The sequence below is a fragment of the Bombus vancouverensis genome, chromosome 10 (assembly GCF_051014615.1).
Source record: "Bombus vancouverensis nearcticus chromosome 10, iyBomVanc1_principal, whole genome shotgun sequence".
NCBI lineage: Eukaryota > Metazoa > Arthropoda > Insecta > Hymenoptera > Apidae > Bombus > Bombus vancouverensis.
This window is the reverse complement of record NC_134920.1, coordinates 3,305,247-3,325,696: the sequence shown is the minus strand read 5'-3', so window position 1 is coordinate 3,325,696 and position 20,450 is coordinate 3,305,247. Positions and strand designations below refer to the sequence as shown.

At 35.9% G+C, this 20,450-nt stretch overlaps 1 protein-coding gene across 2 annotated transcripts; it reads right to left on the bottom strand.

Moving 5' to 3' along the window:
- Window positions 1-162: 162 nt before the first annotated feature.
- Cad74A (cadherin 74A) lies at window positions 163-19,834 on the bottom strand. 2 transcript variants are annotated; one of them, XM_033338779.2, is made up of 13 exons: window positions 19,554-19,834; window positions 10,737-11,040; window positions 9,955-10,226; window positions 9,320-9,484; window positions 7,645-8,325; window positions 6,747-7,271; window positions 5,723-6,075; window positions 5,359-5,573; window positions 4,311-4,870; window positions 3,814-4,122; window positions 3,421-3,715; window positions 1,577-3,221; window positions 163-1,269 (listed from the first exon to the last, which is right to left on the bottom strand). In XM_033338779.2, exons 2-13 carry the CDS (start codon window positions 11,032-11,034, stop codon window positions 1,059-1,061), a joined length of 5,529 nt encoding a protein of 1,842 aa, XP_033194670.1. In that variant the 5' UTR covers window positions 11,035-11,040; window positions 19,554-19,834; the 3' UTR covers window positions 163-1,058. The 2 variants fall into 2 exon arrangements, with proteins under 2 accessions (XP_033194670.1, XP_033194669.1); XM_033338778.2 differs by lacking the exon at window positions 19,554-19,834 and adding an exon at window positions 17,306-17,429.
- Window positions 19,835-20,450: the final 616 nt, after the last annotated feature.

Sequence of the window (20,450 nt, the reverse complement as noted above, 5' to 3'; positions counted from 1 at the left end):
TTACTTTCTTTTTAGTTTAGCTTCGAAGTTTTAGTTTCGAAGAAGATGACGAGGTAATGATTTATTTTAGGCGTCGAATGTAAATTAAATAGATTCGAAAGTTGATTCAGGATCTTACAAATGTTAATGTATCCAAATTGGTATATATAAAAAAGACAGCGATATTTTTCTTTTTTTTATAAACATAACTCAAATGTACAGTTTTTATTTCATCCTTAAATACTGCATATATTACAATAGCGGACGCGCATTTTCTATGACAATGTCGCAAACGTTTTATGAATCAGATCCGTGTACAGTCTAAGAAATATACAATTCACGCAAATTAGTTTCACTTAATACTAAATAATGTCGTACTTTACACGTGTCCCTGTATTTTGGCACGAATTTCTCGATCTTACATTATAGCACCATTCGTCAACTTCATTGCACGATTCTCGTAATTTTCTCGATGACACCGCAAATGACTATAATACAATTTATTCGTATGCTTCGGGCGTTTCCAGCAAGAAAAGCGCATTGTCAGTTCTTGAAATGTGATCCACGATTTTTCTCGTTCTCATTGAATGAATCAATTCACTGATTTTAATAACGTTGTGCGTTTGAACAATTCCCTGCTAAGCCACATACCTTGAATAAGTTTCGTTGCTTTAAAATAACATTCAAAACTAACGAATAGCTACGAGCAAGTATTATAGTTGTACTCTATCTTTGATTGACGTTCGTAACTATGGTTGTCAGATATATTCATCTTAGAGATTTTTTGATTGAGGAAATATCTAATTTTTCGTGAATGCTTATGTTCAACGTTTCTATTGTTAATATAGCATTCAAATTATTGTTTCCATCTCGTATGATAATCACTTCTCTGGTATTTCTTCCTCCAATAATACTTTTAGGAAATAAAATCTCAATATGGCATGCTCGTTAAGTAATATCGAAGTGATACAAATACTTATCCATCGAAATCTCGGTTCTGAGCTAAAAAGATCTTTCTCAAGGCGTTTTCTGTACAGAAGAATGAAAATCTTTATGCTGTTCAGTCATCGTCTACTCGTTTACGTCCTAGAACCGAGAGTACTCGGATGATAGAGAGTTGTATCCGCTCCCCATTCGTAAGGACCTTCGTGTGGTCCTAGAGAAACCATGGTACCAGGTCCCAGCGTTGTATGTGACGTGGCACTGACCATCCCTGGACCGGAAGAGACGTAACTTAATGGCGGCCGAGGCTGATCACGCAAACGGGCGTGTTTTACTTGTCGTTTGTACCTGGAAGGAACAATTAAACTAATTGTAATTTTCTTCACAAAACTCGACTACTTGTTGTTAAGAGAAGATTGTGGTTACGGATAATATATGTGTAATAAGATAACGAACTTCTAAGTTGGAATTTTAAATTAAATTCCTAAATTCTTAATTTTATTTACATTCTGAAAATCTGTAGAAGATATGGGGTGATTCCAAACTTTTGATCGATAGTGTATATAACAATAGCATTTAAAAATTTGGATCATTCGAAAATATAGCTAATTCCTCTTACAAGTCGTAAAAATCCAAGAAAATCATGGATACTCACTTGGCGTGCATGCAGCAAAGCGCACAACTAGAAATTACCGTAGCAATGCCAACAAGAACCGCGATGGCAAGCACCCACATCTGCGTCATCGAGGCGTCAGCTCTAGCTACCATGGCAGCGCAATGTTGCACCTTCTCCACATGATACGTCCTATAAACTTTCTTCAATTCCTCGTTTTTTGGATCAGTTAGAAGAGCTTTCATTTCGTCCAAATCATATGCTTCTTTTCCAACCATTTGAAAACAGGAACTGGTCGAAGAGAAATCCAAAGAGTTGTCTTCCTTCGAATAAAACTGCGTATCGTAAACATTGACAGTTATCGGTAAAGACAGAGCTTGTTGCACAGATTTCTCAAAATCCTCCAGAGTCTTTCTGACCTCTACAGGTGGCTTCGAAAACACAAACTTCAACATGTCTCTGTCACGCAGCAGAAATATCCTTAATGTGATATTCGTCTCTCTGCCTGGTGTAACCGAGTTATTGGCCGAGACAATGATTTCCATGTAACCATCTGCGTAACTGGTCATGGAACCAGTCGTTCTGAGTTCTCCAGTTTGAGGATTCAAAGACAAATGCGAGGGAATCTCTCGTTTAGACATAGAAGGATCAACGAGGGAAGTAAAAGAAGCTTTGCCCGTGCTGTAATTAATTGGAAGAGCGTCAGAATCAGCATCGAAAGCTTCCAGAGTGATGAGACTCGTGTCTATTGGAACATTTAGACGGACACCCAATGTAACATTCTCCTTTTTAAACTTTGGCTTATTATCGTCGATATCCAAAATATTGACAAGAATTTGTCTTTCAGAAGGATCTTGTCGATTGTAAGGTTTTGGAACGATGTCACTCTTCTTTGTGGAAAAGGGGAAACATTTAATCGTTAGCAAATGACGATCAGCTGTCTCTCTATCGAGTCGACCGTTTGATTTGATCACTGCCGAATTGTTTTCGAGTCTTTCTACAATAAACAGCCTAGCTTCGTTTCCATAGATAATTGAATAGTCGATCATTCCATTTTCTCCGATGTCTTCGTCAATCGCCTCGATCACGCCAACTTTTGTTCCAATTGGTTCTTCTTCGAATATTGTCAGTTCTATAGGTGAACTGTCTAAGTTTCTTTTAAAATGAGGCTTATGATCGTCGATATCATTCACTAGAACTTGAAGAACTCTGGTTGCCTGCTGAGGAGGACTTCCCAAGTCTTGAGCAACTAATATCAAGGTATAACTATCCTTTGTTTCTCGATCTAGTAATTTTCTGGTAGTAATTAGACCAGTTTCGCTGTTTATTTTGAAGGCACTCGCGTCTTTGCCGAAGTTTCCATCTTCTAGAAATTTGAAAGTGATCTTTCCGTTTGGTAAATTCGGATCATCGGGATCTGAAGCTACGACTTGGAACACTGGACTGCCAATGGTTGAGTTTTCAGCTATGTGAGCTATTTCTTCGAGGGTGGGTCTGATGAAAAGAGGTACGCCATCATTGCTGACTACATCACCGATGTAAAGTGTCAGAATTACGTCGGAATAGAGTTCTGGCACGCCGCCATCTTGAGCTCTGATTCTCATTATGTATGGCTCTGTCCTTCCTTTGCCTGTCAATTCTCGAGCTGAATAAATTTCGCCGGTTATGTGGTTTATTTTGAACAGTCCTAGAATTTTTATAATCCACAAGTCAATCTTAGAATTCCTTGGCGATTGATTGTATTTTAAAATTTAAAACATTTGACTCTTTTACAGTGACGATAAAGAAATAATTATTGTTCATTCTGAATTTTTCATTACAATCAAAGAGTTAAAGAAAAAACATTAATACTTCGAAAACGGAAAAAATGTTATACTTTTGCTTACCACTTGCTTCGCCCTCATCAATGATTTCATAATTGATTATTCCGCCATTGCCTTCGTCTGGATCTGTGGCAGTAATATTCACTACACTGACACCTGATGAAGCATTCTCAGGTATTACAGCTGTATAAGATTCTTGCTCAAAACTCGGAGCGTTATCATTGACATCTAAAACATCTACGGTCACCAAAGCTCTAGTGCTTCTCTGTTCTGCTCCACCTTGAGGCATGTCTGATGCAACGACGTAAAAACGGAGAACCGACTGTTTTTCTCTGTCAAGTGTTGTATTGGTAGCAATCTATACAAATAAGGTTAGAAATATTCAAATTAATGTAACATAGATATAATGAATGTAACTTAAATTCTAGTAAAATTTATAAAGATAAATTTATTCACCTGAATGTTACCAGTTATTGGTTCCACCTCAAACATATTAGCGTTTTCCCCAACCAAAGAGTATCTCACTTCACCGTATCCTCTCTTAACTTCCTGTTCCGTGCTGGAGCTATCCATGTCCGTAGCTCTGACGTTCAATACGATCTTTGGAGGTTTTACCGATTCTAATACAGAAATTTTGTAATCCTTTTGAGTAAAGATAGGACTGTTGTCATTCATGTCTTGCACTTCGACTATCAAGTTGGCTTCCGACATTTTTCTTGTTATCTCGTAATCTCTTGCTAACGCTCGTACTTTAAATCGAATGAACTGAAAATCACAAACCGTTTAAATCCCAAAACATAATTATGTATAGACACAGGAACTTAGTTTTAAAATTATAATTTGAATAATTTAATTACAAATAGAACAATAATAAATACTAAATATGAGCTTAGAAATTAGAATTTATAGAATTAAAGTGAATATAAAAAATTAGCTTTAAAACTAAAATTTACCTTTTGATTCAGAGCTTCATAGTCCAGCCGCTTGCTCAAAACAACGTTTCCGCTTTGAACACCCACATTCACATACCCTTCATCATCATCTTCCCTCACCAATTCAAACCTTTGAACAGCATAACCAGTAGTTGGTTCTTTAGCTGATAGCATTAGCAAAGTAGTTCCAAGAGGTTGTTCCTCTGGCACGGAAATTTTGATTGTGGGGTTATTAGGCGACCATCCTGGATTCGTAAACGTTGGATTGTCGTCGCTGTAAGCTTGGATATAAATCGTCACCTCGACATTCGTAATCTGTTTCTCTTTATCAACGACGGCGTTCAAATCTTGCACCTGAACCGTCAAAATGACTACTGCAGCCACTTGATAATCTAACACACGATTTACTGTAATTAAACCAGTCATGGAATTTATTCGAAACGCTGTTTTGTAATCATAGGAAGTTGTGCTCTTCAGAGCCACGCCAGTTTTGTCGACAGCCCTGATGGGTTCTACTAAAGAATATTCCAAATAAGCGTCTGAGTCTGGGTCTGTTGCTACTACTTTCAATACTGGTTCACCTGTTTAACGATTATTAATTATCAGCACTGAATTCTTTCTGTTGTAATTTATATTGCATGATCCTGCCGCTAGTTAACATAAGGACTGTGTCGATAATCATACCGGGAACCACATACTTTTCTTATATTTTTATATACAGTGATGTACAAGATAGTTCTGACCAGAAAGATTTTTCATTTTATATTTTAAAAGTGATACGTGAAAAATTTGTTGCTAATATTGAATATGACGACGTGACACGTAAAAGATCTCAGTAAAACAAATGGACGCTACCAAATAGTTTTATAGTTATATAATATTAGCGGAAACTTTTTTAAATATCATTTTTGAAAGAGTATTAAATGGACATTTTATCTAACTTGAAAGTTTCATGCACCACTATATACAAAGTGAGAACGAGAGTATGCGATTCACTACTGTTAATGCTGCCTATGAATTAACTAACAAAAGAATCATGCTGTATGTTTTTTATTAATTTGGAACCTACCAATAGATGCTCTTTCCGATACGTAAACGAGATACGTCGACTCGTTGAACATCGGTGGTTTGTTGTTCACGTCTACCATATTCACTGTGACAGTTGTCGTAGCGGTTTCCCTAAGTGGTGTGCCAGAGTCTATGGCGTAAACTATTACTTCGTACTTTTCTCCTCCGGTTTCCAAATCCAAACGAGCATCCGGTGAGACCGTGATAACACCGGAACTAAACAATTCATAACAGATTTTAATATTTAATATTTACAATATATTATTCTAGATCTCTGGAAACATTTATTGGAAAAAGCATTTACGAAAATTGTTACGTATTTGTCTTGAATAAATTATAGAGATGTAAATTATAGTGTAAATTACCTAGAGTCTATGACAAAATTATCTTTAGCACCGGAAGCAATGTGATACTGCAACAAGTTGTCTCTTCCGTCAGGATCGTTTGCTACGACTCTAATGACTTCCGTTCCTGGCGAAGCGTTCTCCAACAATCTTGCTCGGTAAGTGCTAGGTCCTGGTACATTAGATTTGTAATTTCCTCGGAAGATGGGTTTTTGGTTTCCAGGTACTCCGACCCTGACTGATAATTTTGCTTCGGAATATAATGGCGGCGTTCCAGCATCCGTAGCACGAATTATTAATTCGTAAATTCCTCTTTCTGTATCGTCTGAACGCACTGCTTTCGCCATTGTCACTTCTCCGGTCTCTGAATTTATCTGTAAAAATATTGTTATTAATTCTGTACACGAAATAACTTTTAATAATAACCTACAATAACAATATGCAAATAAGACTTTATAGGATTGCTATTTTTTATTCATTATACTCAGTGGTGGATTTAACACTTTGGCTGCTTGAAGCTAATAATCATTTTGAGCTAAAACGAATTGAAAAATGTTTAAGATGTTTCTTAAATCAATAGGAAATTAATATTTACGTTTAGAGATCTTTTGACTAATCTGTCAAAATATGATATTCACTTAGACGGTGCACATTAACTTCATGTGTAGCAATTAAAATACGCACGATGGCCAGTCCAAAATTGCTTTTAAAACTCCTCGAAATTGTAAGCGAGGAAGATTCTCTTTTTTTCACATATTTTAGAAAACGCAAGGATCCTCCAAAATGTTTTAGAATGGACTTATCGAATGCTCATTTTGGCCAAGTTAAAATTTTTATCCCACCCCTTGGATACTAACAAATGTATTTTATATGATTCTTATAATCGTTTATTAATCTTTTTTGCAACCACTTTTGGGGCCTCCATAGTGTTCCGGGGCCCGGATCTTATTGTGTCATTGGCGTCAAGGTAGATCTGCCTCTGATTATACCTATGCTTATTTCATTTATTTTTACTCTTTCATATTTATCTGACTGCAACACGTACCTTGAAAACACCGTTCGTCATACTGTTGTGCGAACTGATGGAGTACGTTACTTTCCCATTTCCTTGTGCTGGGCCATCGACGTCAGTGGCTCTAACAAACATCTGTGGATCGAAACTTGTTGCTCCTTCGCGGACAGTTCTGGTATATTCGTTTTGTTCAAATACTGGCTTATTGTCATTAACATCATCCAATTCTATCAAAATATTCACAGCAGATACTCTTCCACCTCCATCTTTAGCTTCCATCGTCAATGAATACGATTTCTGAGCTTCGTAGTCCAATGGTTTTGCTACCGATACTCCACCTGTTTTTAGATTAGTTTCGAATTTGTCAGCTCCGAAACCACGTAGAGTGTAAGTCAATTCACCAAAAGAACCACTGTCGTAGTCTCTTGCGAACACATCACCGAATCGTGTGCCTATTTCCGCGTCTTCTGGCACAGATAGTTTGTACACCGATTGAGAAAATTCTGGACTGTGATCGTTGGCGTCCATTAACTCTACGTGAACTCTACTTGCGGCCACCTAAAATTTATTTATTAATATATTACTTTTCATACATCAATCGTTATACAAATATTTATTTGTATATGGTCAAAGATAACATGGACGTTCTACAGAAACAAATCTAGGAATTGTTAAGAATGTATCTATTACTGTGTTAAAAATATTTATATGTAAACTAGGAGTATTTATACAAAATATAGAATTTATACTTTTAAGCCTAGAAATTTATTTTATCTACTAAACATCATTCCAAGTATATTATATTGTATTTGTATGTTATATTCTTATAGATTCTTGCATATTGTGGTGTATTTTTTATAGTATATCTCCAAATTTTTCGTAAATGCATAAAAGTCCATCTATTTACAAGTTATTGACGACAAATTCGTACCACTTCATTTGCAACCAGTGCAACAACTTCGAACTCTAGTTGCCTTTTAGCGAGGTCATCCACATCATAATCCAAGACATTGACATCTTTTGCTTTAACCACAACTGGCACACGACCTTGAGCTTCTTCGGGACTAACAATGAAAGCCTTGCTAATTCCAGGATAATCCGGCGCATCTCTAAGAGCCAATCTGTACTTCGCATTCTCTCCAACATCTCCGTCACTCACTATCATATTTAATCCCGGTAAAGGTGTACCTTTACCTATGTCTTCTGAAATTTTTATATTAAAGTACTTCTCGTTAAACACAGGCATCAAATCGTCAACATCTGTAACGACTATCGTGACAATCGAGGTTGCAGTGTCTGCTGGGATCTCGTTATTGATTAATTCCGTAGCTTTCACTTGGAACGTATAAATCCCACCATTTTGTAGGATTCTAGGATCCTCTCGATCGAGGGAAATGTTGGTGGTAACCAGTTTTCCTACTGTCACGTCACCCTCTCTCGATACGTCGAGATCAAAGTGGCCTGATTCCTCGTCTTCGAGAGTTAATAGGAGAACTCTAGGTTCACCCGTGTCACCATCTCGCGCTCTGATTGTTAGGATCGTGTGACTAGCTGGCGTGTTCTCTGGAAGTGCCGCGCTGTACGGCGCGTTCAGGAACACGGGCGGCTGATCCTGAAAGCAATTTATGCAATTTGTTTATCATTTAGAATCCGTAGTAAATGTAAATCCCTGATTCAAAGGTTTGCTAGTGGATGATACTGGAGCAAGAGATGTATTCTGCTTATTTGACTTCAGCTTTTGATCAAAGCTGACACAGTACGTACTGCCAAAACTATGCCTATTGCTTTGAAACCTGTTGCAATGTTTGTCACCTCTTTCACGTAAAAAGTTTTAATTTCAAGCGCCAACCGATTATTTTTGGTAAAGAATTTTATATTCTAGATCTCGTATTTAATTAATAGTACTCTCATAGTAATACTCATATGTGTACAATATTTAAACCGAAAATACAGTTATTCAGCATTATAGCAATTGTGAAATAAAAATGTTACAAAAGTTGTACCAGTATATCCAAATTCGTTCATCACCATATTGAACTATCTGATTTGTAAATGTGACTATTTCAACCAACTGTTTTAACAAAAATACGTGTGCTTCGTTCTTAAAATTTACTGCTAGCCAAGTCTTCAACCACGAACGGTTTTAACAGTATTTTAACAAAATATCTATATCTATAATCTACTGATTTAGAGATAAATAAATATCTATAATCTACTGTCAAATATCACTAGTATCACCTCACTTGGTTTTTCATTTGTCTAGACTAATTCTCACGATTCCCAGGAATTAATTAAAAGAATTTGAGACCGTTATCTAACGGAGGATTTCGAGAATGATTAAAGTTTGTGTTAGAACGAACGAACGAACGAACGAACGAACGAACGAACGAACGAACGAACGCACAAACGAACGAAAACGTTTACCGTTCTGGTGAAAGTTATTTCGCGAACAACGCGTACACATAATCAGACGTTCCGCGAACAGAGTCACTAGGTAACGGACTGCGCTTTCCTGCTTAGATTATCGTAAACGATCTTACTAACCAATACGGAATGATCACACTGGATGTACAGTTACATCCGCGGTTAGGTCGAGACCCACTTACCTGAACATCGAGAACGTCCACGGCTACTGTTGCCCTGGCCTGTAACCTTTTCGATACATCGCTGGCACCGTCTACAGCCAAAAGGTTGATCAAATACGAGTTTCTCCTCTCGTAGTCCAGAGACTTCGACAGGGTGATCTGTACGTCGTATTTTCCCTCCGTCAACTGAAAATGTAGTTTTTGATTTATAGGTTTGATCGACTTTTCGTTGAACAATCGTAGAAGAGGAATTCGAGCGTAGGATGTAAATAATTAGCAATTTTTCTTAACTTAATGATATTTTCGTTGAAGAAATGGTAGAAGGGAAATTTAAGTATTGAAAGTAAGTACTTAAGAATTTAAGGATAGTATAGTGTACAGAAGAAATGAATAGTTGAGAATTTTGGCGTGTAGGATATAGGGAAATAAAAATATATATAATAGGATCTGGAGAAGATATAGTTAAGATCTTAGAAAGATCGTAGAATGTAAAGAAGTAATTAACTGAAAATTTGGAAATCATATAATATACAGAAGCAAATAGCTGAGAATGTAAGCAAAGCTGAGTGTAGAACATAAGTAAAAATTCTAGATAGTAATTACGTTTAGTGAATCGCCACGAATTGTTTGTTACAATGAAATGTCAAGGTTTCTACCTTTTCTGTAGAAACGTTGAAGACCTCGCAGACATCATCGTCTCGCGACGTAGAGACACACTGCACGTGAATATCCGCGTTTACACCACCATCGCGATCTGTGATCGTGATCGTACCAGGTGGAACTAGAAGACCACCCACATGTGCGCTTTCTGGCACCCTGGCTGCATAAGGTCTGCCGTGGTATACCGGTGGATTATCATTCTCATCTAACACAGCTATCTCGCGTCGGAGGGATACTGTGTTGGGTTCTGATCCTGCGATCCCTTCGTCTAATAGAATATTGATTTTTTAATATTACTCATAGATATCTCTCATTGTCTGGTAAATAAGAAGTGTACGTTTGAAGTGAACACAAGGAAATAAGGAATATTGTTTGATGAATTGAGTTGTTTAAAGAAGAAGTGATACAAGTGAAAAAAGCTATGATCGTATTTTCATTGAAGAAAGTTATGAATGAAATTATCTCTATATATACTCATGGAGGCCCAGAAGTTTTCAAGATAATTCTTTATATCAATTATTATGTGTATCTCGTTGTTCAAAGACATTTGTATAATTTCTTTACCGAGCCCCTCAAATAAAGACTGAAATCAAAAGTTTAAAGGTATAGTCGCGTAATAAATATAGAAAACAAACTTCACCGAAATTTAATTGCACAATCGAGTCATCACTATTCCGCTAGCGTATCGGTCATCTAATGCTCTATATATACCGTCATCTATCCATTGATATTCTACAGTAACAGTGTAACGGAATATCTATAAAAACAGTGTAGTTACCCGTTATACTGATGATCACTTCAATCAAATCCTGGGTCTCCCTGTCTAGCGCCTTTCTTAAAACAACGACACCGCTGTCCCGATTTACAGTGAAGTATTCACCACTGATCGAATAATGTAACTTGGATCCTTCCGGATCTTCTCCTTGAAGAGTGTATACAGGTGCACCTGGAGGTGTGCCTTCTGACACGGCCAGTCTGGCCATGTCTCCACCTTGCACGAAATGCGGCGCTCTGTTGATCACCTGACCCCATGACGAAGACCACGTGGAGAGTGTGAAGAGCAAAATTGTCCACATCGTCACCTGCGGGTTAACGAAATAAATATGATAAATATTCTTTTACTTTTAATTTTTGAAGATTAATTTCGATACAGACACTTGATGCGAGATTTTTAGGACTTTTATGTTAAAAATATATTTTTAGTATATTTGCGATTCAACCGATTTATATTACTAACGATGCAACACTCGAGAGCGTAGCTCATGTTCCTATTTAAATAGTATATATTTCTAATAGATTTTTAATTTAAATCTGTCAGATCACATAGTTTTAGCATGCAAAATGTTAACAATTTTCATCCCTCCATTTTCACCAAGCCTAAGATCCAATTGCAGCTCGTTGGGAACTTGTTCTTTTTATAATTAGAGGTTCTTTAATTGTCGTGAGATGTTTGACATCGCAAGACCATTGCTTTCATTCTCCGCTGTATAATTTGAGAATGTAAATTAACAATCATAATGCTATTTACTGATATGCACAAGGACCATCATTAGCATCAGTGGTTGACGTTGCATTCGTTGAATAACGGTTATTTAGTGGACGATTAGAAAGTGGATTCAAAGATGAAAATGTTGGGTGTAAGAAGAACAATTCCGCGGCTTATGCTTGGAACTTTCATTAAACAAATTGAAACACGAAGTTTTATACATAAAAGCGCGTTCTCTCTTGCGTGAAAGGTGAACACTTCCTACACTGCGATTCGTCACGATTCCGTTCACTTCCGGTCATCGAAACAAGCGTATCTTAATAATTGTACCGCTTTAAATAATGCAAAAATAACATCTCCGCGTTCATGGTAATGTTTTCTCCTATAAAACTGACTACAAAAATTTAAGAAACAGACAGAAAAAGGACAATAAATTTTATGATCTATCAACAATTACGACAAACGATAAATTATATGACCAATAATCGCTGTGAAACTTCGGTTTCAAATTATCCGTTCACACACAAATTTTATACAAAAGTATTCAAACTAATTTAAAGTATATAAAAAAATGTGCTCTTGTTATAAAAGCTAATAGGTGAAACAAAGTCTTGTTACATTTCATTTCTCTAACTGCATTCACAAGTATCTAAATTTCTATAAACGTCCACACTCTAGTGATATTTATATATTTCCATGTATAGTGATACTTTATATCTCCACATACGTACAAGACCACTCACTTTCTATCCAAACAACGATTAATTACACAGCAAATAGACATCACTCAGATAATAGTTCGATCAACGTCTTCAACTAGAAAGGAAACTATCGAGAAGAAGCTAACCATAGGCGAGCTCGAGAGCCATCTGAAATAAGCGTACGTGCATTTGTTTCTTGGACGTTGTTGGGATCAATGTTCGCGGTCTCTGTTGGAAAAATGCGACGCATAGACGAGTGGGCAGGAGAGAGGAAATGGTTAAATACTGCGGAGGATGCAACGATCTATCGGAGCCACCGGTTACCACCCATATAAAACGCGGCAGCGACCGAGCCGCGTTCTTTCTGTGGCATTCCGAAAAAATGCTTTCAGGCGAACCACCAGCCGGCAGTGTAGCCACCGAGTACGGTGTCTGAATGACTTCTAGCGGGTGAGCACGGTCAGTGAAAAGCCGTTAGAAATCAGATTCCATTTCAGGAGTTCGCGGTATTCTTGTGCTGCGATCCGTAAATTAAATTGTCCTATTAGTCATCGAACATTTATCTACGCCTTGAGTACTGCTCTTCTGTTCTAATTAATTTAAGCTTGTAAAGTGTACGAATGAATTTGGTGTTGGTGGATAATCGTGTTGCTTTTATGGGTAGGGTTTAGCAAAAAAAGGTAATTGTTGCTCTTATCTTTAACGAGATACTAGAAAAAAGTAGAAAATTACTTTCAGATAATTGATAAACCTCAAATCTTAAGGATTAAGAAATACTTTGTAATTGAAACTTGTATGAGTGAAATATGCATATTATAGAAAAATATGTATGAGGCAAAATAAGGTTAATAAATACTGTAAGATAAGATTCCTAAAAAGATCTGCATACACGCACATAGTTCCGGAATATACTGATAAAAGGTGTAAAAGATTTGAATCAAAGTTGGAATTCGCCGAACAAGAAAGTTTAGAATGCAAGTACTGACCGCGATCTTCGTTAATCAGAGTGTGTAGTAATCGATTAAGTATTTTTTCGTGAAAGCAGCATTCCAAACGACTTTTTCTGGTAGTGTAAACGGAAAATAATATTTCAACGTGATTTCAAGATCAGCATACGAAATTTCATGGGCCAATGAGTAGCGCGTATTAATGTTACGCAGGATTGTTAAGAACTCTGCGGTAACTTTCTAGTAGAGTCTCCAGACAGATTCCGAACAAATGTCTTGCACAACAGCATCGGCTTGGATAAATGCAGATTGCGTTCTATGCTATTCCGCCTCTGTCATAACTCTCACTCAAGACAGCAATTTGTGCGGAATCAAAACCACTCGACCAATAATATTTTTCTGTAGCGTTTAAATGGAACTGCAACGATATTCATTTAGACTCTGGTATTTAAAGGCCAAGTATGTGGAGCAAAATGATGGATTACGAAGTTAATAGGAAATCGTTCAGATGAATTGCGGAATTTAAAACACAATGGGTTATGTTAGAATAAATAATACACAGCATGATTTCTACCCGTAAAATTAAGGTAGGTACTAGAATGAAAGCACATATGATTATTACAATTTATCCTTTTTATGAATGACAGTTTGCTTGTTCTTTTTATTAAGATAGGTTTGAAATGTACCTATCATAAAAATATTGTATAAAAGTTACGCAAACTACTCTTGTAAATTATTTGCATTATATAAGAATTTCTTTAAACTGTGAATTTGAAATTTTCTCTAAATGCGTACATATATTTTACTGTATGATAGAATAGACAAATGTAATAAACAAATAATAAAATATTTTATAATGTATGATTAAAAAGCTCCGTTTATATGAATTTGTTAGGGGAAATATAGTTTGTATAGCTAACTGGAGTTCATTTTCATCACCACCTGTGGCTTTTTGTCTAATTTTTTGCTTAATTTTGAGAATTTTGAAACTGTTCATTTTGAAGGCTTCAATGAGAACCAGCTATTGCTGAAAGTAATACGTGGGAAGCAATCATTCTGCGAAGAGAAACAAGCGACGACTACGGGACAGTATACTAGCGATTTTCCGGTGACTTCGTACCACTAGTTGACTTCCGTGTTCTGAAGGTTGTTATCAAGTATTGTCTTCGGCAAACCTAATTATTAATCATGTGAAACTACTAGAAATTTTGTATGATACAGGAAAGGCAGGAGACCTGCTACCTTGTTGAAACAATTCTCACAATTACTTCACACCGGAACCTTAATCATAGGATTAAATTTGAGTATCTTTAAATACCACCAAAAGAACACGTTGCTATGATCTTGACTCATAGTTAAACTCAAGAAATTTTACACAAAATGGATAATATTTACAGTCCTTATGAAGTCATTTATATTCAAATATTCGTGCATCACTATATTACCCAACAATGGAGAAAGGCTGCAACTACTAAAGAAGCAATTTGTAGTACATTGACATAAAGTTTTCACAGCTTACTACGTTTATTATATGTTGTGATAGTATTAGTGATTTGCTTAGCAAATTAGGCATATTAGGCATATTAGGCGTACAAACTAATTCGGACTTTTGATTCTTAGATTTACCTATTTCTAACTTAAATTCAAATATTTTTTCTATCTTACAGGAGTTTTATGAAATAAAATCTACAATTAATATTAGCAATATTAATATTAGTTTCACGCTTACTATAGTTAATGAAATAATAAGAACGGTTTTGATGATTAAAATATTACATAATGAATAGAATTTCCATTTTCTTTCTAAAGGCACCGAATTCATTTACATTTATAATACACATCTAATATTTTATTTTCTTTTTTCATAGTTGAGCAGTATAGAAGAGGAATTGACAACGAAACATACAAGAAAATTTACATTTCCACATAAACCGCTTAAATAGATTCAGCAATAACAAACGGACTCGAAGTATTCCAACGTTGGTACGATTTCTATTATAATGTGCGCAACGCGGGAAAGCATGGAACGTTAAAACTCATGACCAAGAGTATACTTCTACTGTTTAAAAACTCGTCCGAGATTCTGAACAGTGTAATTGCAATTATCAGCGACGGAACATAAAACGATACGACTAGATTATGCGATGGATTCAATTCTAGCCAGGAAGAAATTCACAGATCGAGCTTTCGCCATTCGCCATGAACGAACCATAAAACACATGAAATCTCGCAGAAATAATAGTAAACGGAATATTACACCGTAAGCGCAATGATCGCTGACCACAATGTATTTACTAAGCGCGATTCTCAAATATAAGATATACATATAAATATTCTGTAATGAGAAAAAAATCTTTTAAGATTATGGAAAAGGATGAAAATAAAGGAGATAATGAGAACACAAAATTATTCAAATAGAAACAACGCCATGCTCTATTTAATAATGCATGATCCCATTATTCATGATATTAAACGAATTCGAATTCATGACGTTGTCTTGTATTCCTTATGAATTATACTTGATGGTAACTACCGCAATGCATGCAATTTGCTGTTCAAAGTTTAAGTGCTGGTGCTTCGTTATATGGGTCATCGTGATTTAAAACATGATTAAAATAACAAGATAAAAGCATTCTATGCGCCTCAATTTTGAAATAAAAGTGGTCGTTACCTTCAATCAATTTGAAACGATGAAATTGATCTGCTCGTTAGGTAGGGGAAGAAAAATATATTCTTGGCTTTTAACTAACAATATCTATACACACGTATATTCTATCTTATTGAGATTTTATATCCAGTTAGTTGATGATACATTTGTTTAATGTATCACGATCTTATTTTATTACTGTGATAATTTGTTCATTTAGACGTTACTTTTAAAGAGAATTGATTGTAGCCATCAATGAAGATAATACTGTAAAATAATCAAGAGTTCAAAGCGATACTATAAAATTGAATAATCAACTACTCGAGAAAGTTATAACTGTTTCTTCGCTCCTTTATTGCAACACATGTATCAATTAAAAGAACATGAACTTCATTTCAAACAGAAATGAAAAACAAAGTCAGGAACAAAATGAATAATTACTTTATTAATATTTTATGATTTTCCATCAACTATAAACATATCGATTTCAAAACATAATCGTTAAAACGCTGAAATTGAGCTCAATTTCATGGACTGTTGTTCGATCAACAAGGAAACCGGTTTCATCATCGGCTAAACGTATTTCGCCATTTATTACGCGTTGCGACGCTCCGTGCAAGAATTAATTCCTGTGCTATCTGATAGAAAGCTTTTCTCTTTGCGTTTGCTTCCGCACGTTCGTTTCCCGTGAATGAAACATACTACGTAGAAATTATACGCCGCGGTGCATGGTGATGTGTCACAATAGAATTTGCTGAAGTAATACGCGGAAAAATATGTCACGGTACTAGCCATTTTTCCAACGCGATGCATATTCGAATGTACTCAAAACGCTACACCGCGCCGCGGAGAAACTCGAATACATTAGCTGCTCATTCGATAAATTATTTTCCATTTAGGTCGATCGTAAAAAAGATAATGTAATGTTCGTTTCGCGTTCGTTAATGTGGATCAAAACTTATACTACATAATTCGAAATGAATTTAAAGAGTTGATCATAAATTCATAATCGTTTAAAAAATTACTTAACTCCTTAAATGCAGCGTGTTACTGTTTTGTTTCAGTTGCGCAATACTTTTTTTTTGTAGTGAATTGAGAAGAGCAAATGGAATTTACATTTAGAATTTTATGTGAAGTAGAACAATTTAGACAATGAAATGGATTTGTATATTTTGTAATATTCACATGTAAATCGTTGCTACTATTATACAAGAGAATTTATTAACATTGGTAATTTGTAACTTGTAACTTATGCAGTTTTACTAGTATAATAATTAAACAAATTAATTCGATTATGCAACAGGTCTTACATGATCTTAGTAATGTTCCAACACATTTCTTAGAAAAACCAGGATTATTCAGAATCTAGCAGATGGTAGTGAATATACTATTTTAATAAAATTACGTTCTTCAAGTTTTGCGACCACTCAACTTTTACTTATTTTCATGGTTGAGCTACACAATTTCCTAGATTACACATAAGCGTAATATTACAACATTACCTAAAGCACTTTACCTCAATCAATTCTAAATTCTCAAAATCTAAGATTCTGTACAAATATTTACCATATCCATTTTACAGCTTAGGCACCTACTACGTAAACACCCGAGACATTGTGTATACACGCAACAATCCCCAAATTACAAAAGTCCACAGTGGAGTTCACGCGTGACAAACATCTATCACATTCTCGCCTTTGAGACCAATTTCCCGGAGAATTTCTGTGCAAATAAGTTACCTAGATTCGTTCATTGACCTAGATACGCTAAAAAAAATTGCGTACCAAGCACGAACGGCTCGTAATTGGTTTTCGATACCGGCAACAAGCATTTCGAAACGCGTTCCTTGTGAAATTTCGCGAACCGCCATCGCGGTGATACCGGTCAGGCCAGCAACATTGGCGTAGGATCTATTCTCTCTGTTTCTCGGAGTGAAGCGCCCGGTTTGATTCGTATCCGCGATACCGATTTTCTCTTCGGATTGCGCGAAAAGCAAACGAGTACGCGCGGTTAACTGTTCCGTGCTGATCGTACGAGTCTCGACGTCCTAGACTCGTTAATCGCCGAGAAAGGAGAAGAGGCAGAGCGAAGGCAGGCCATAGAAAAGCGAGAGGAAGACGGAGTAGCCGGCGAGAGGAAGAAAAAAAACCGTTATAGAGGCCCCCTCTACGATCCACACCATTACGTTACGCGCCTGGCATCCTGACACTGTGTGACCAGGTGATGCCCAGGATGAATGACTAAGAAAAGTACCATCTTGTCACGCGCTTCTTTCTGCCCTGTCTTTGCATTTTTGCTACACGAGACGCTGCTGTTCCAGACTATACTGTGTACCGGATAGACGTGTCATTAATACGGTTTCTTTAACGCTGGAACCGTTAAAGTGTTTAATAAATCAGTATATTATAAATTAAAGATGTATATGTATATAATTACTGTAATATAATGAAAATGAACAAGTACATAAAACTACATTTCTATCTCTACAGGAAATAAAATTAATTCTATTGAAACAACTATGATTTTAGTAGCAACAAAATTAAAAAACGTGGAACGCGTCCTTTTAAGGAATTAAATAATTCTAATGTGGTGAAAGTAATTATGGAATTTTTCCAGAATTCTTCCAGTTTTCCTACGGATTACTTCGGATGCTATTCCTCTAATCTTAGAGTTACTTTAATATATATTATTTTTACTGTGGACAATTTTTTTAAGAAATCTGCAAACAGAAAATTTCAAGGCCTAAAGGTAAGGCCAAGGAAATTTGTACATAGACCAACGCGTTGATGAATGATGGAATATTGAAATAAGTGTAGAGATTTAATAGCACAAGTATCTAAGTTTTATGTAATAATAAAAATACCACAATGTTTACGAAGAAAAGATCTGACGTACATCATATCTTCATTGGTCGATCAAGAAAGCTGTAAGTCGCAGAAAAAGTCTTTCAAGCAACCTTGAGGAACGCAGGATCGGTATTTATGAAAAAATCAACCGATTAATCTCTGAACGTGTTAATACATGTATATTCAAGCTTTTCCTGCTCCACGAACTTGACACCGGTTCCTTGAAACCATGACTTCGACTAGTGCACTCGCTGGTCAGACTGGTTTTCCTCGAACTGACGAAAACGATGACGGGCATTCGGCATAGTTTGTCACTATTTTATTATTTCTTAGTCATGTAAAAGGAATGTGTAAAAAATATCCTTTAACAAACGTATATTCCTGATAACAAGACTGGCTGGTTTTAACTTTTCATTTTTCCAGCCTTTCACAGACCACTGAAATATTTGATATAATTGTTTAAAGTTTCTAGCCAACGACTTTAACTATCTCTCGATATAAAGGTCAAGGAAATACCAGTAAGATTGAGCCTGATATAGAGTTACCTTACACAGTTGGTCTCAACTTCATCAAGATTTATACGTATTTATAACTCCACTTTTACCGTTTCAATTCGTATTCTATCTAAACCAAACTCTACGCAACAACGCGTGTATCAAGTTTTCAAGATGCTACCTCGATAGTAGCACGTGACTAAAACAAAAACAGGAAATCGAGACGTGCTTGAACGTCAATGAATTTTTATGGAAGATACGTTGTATAGCTTTGATATTTCCTTTCACATATCCACCCGTTCGATTCACAATATTATTAAACCAAACGATCCTTAAATGACAAATTATTCCAATAAATATAGCGAACAATAATTAAAGTAACGTTTAATAATCCAATGAATGTTGTTTTGAACTTTCGTTCGGACTCGATCAATCACTTGAAAGTAAAGAAATACCATCTGCCAAGGACCTTACCTCATAAAGTCGGTCCAAGATCCTTCTTCCTCGCAGCACCGTATCAACTCATCATCACACCACGTGTATTTCCGTTTGGGAGATCACTCGTTTGAAAAATAACATTTAGAAAAAATCACGTACATACACCCTACCTCATGACGCATCGGTACACGAGTGTGTCTAACACGACTTGTATCCTCTATCCTCTCGGTTTCATGAGTCGTTGTCGTTTCGAAAAAGAACCGATGTCTGTGCCAGCCAATGGACAGGTCTATACTGCATCCTAAGGAGGTATGCGGCCTCTGCTATGGGAGTGGAAGGAATGGAGAGAGAGAAACAGCTCGCCGCGAAGGAGAGACTACAGTCCGTGCCCGGTAACTGTGAGCGAAAGGGGGGCGAACCTTTTTGATTCTTTTGTACCTCGACGTGCCAGGTGAGTGTCTTTCGTGGTTCCATCGTGACTGGGAGTGTGACGCGAAAGGGATCCAAACAAAATTAGAGAGAACTTTCCTTGGTGACATTATCTGAAAAAATATTTTAGTTTCGTCATTTTTGATTGGCTGGAAAACTCCTATTTTTATGATATATATATATATATATATATATATGATATATATATATCATATCATATATATATATATATATATATATATATATGATATATATATATCATATATATATATATATATATATATATGATATATATATATCATATCATATATATATATATATATATATGATATGATATTGTACACTTTATCCTTGATTCATAGTTTAATGATTTAATAGTTGAGAATCAAAGATATTATTTGGAACAAATGAAACCTATTTTAGTCATAAATTTTAGTTATGAGCAGTTGCGTTCTGGGGCTAAATATGTTTGCAGCAAAATTGAGATCACAAATTATCGTAGAT

Coding starts and splice junctions, on each gene's coding strand:
- Cad74A (XM_033338778.2), bottom strand. Junction 9,485..9,954: donor TCAACGTTTCTACAGAAAAG/GTAGAAACCTTG, acceptor CTACATTTTCAG/TTGACGGAGGGAAAATACGA. Junction 5,574..5,722: donor AATTTTGTCATAGACTCTAG/GTAATTTACACT, acceptor TGAATTGTTTAG/TTCCGGTGTTATCACGGTCT.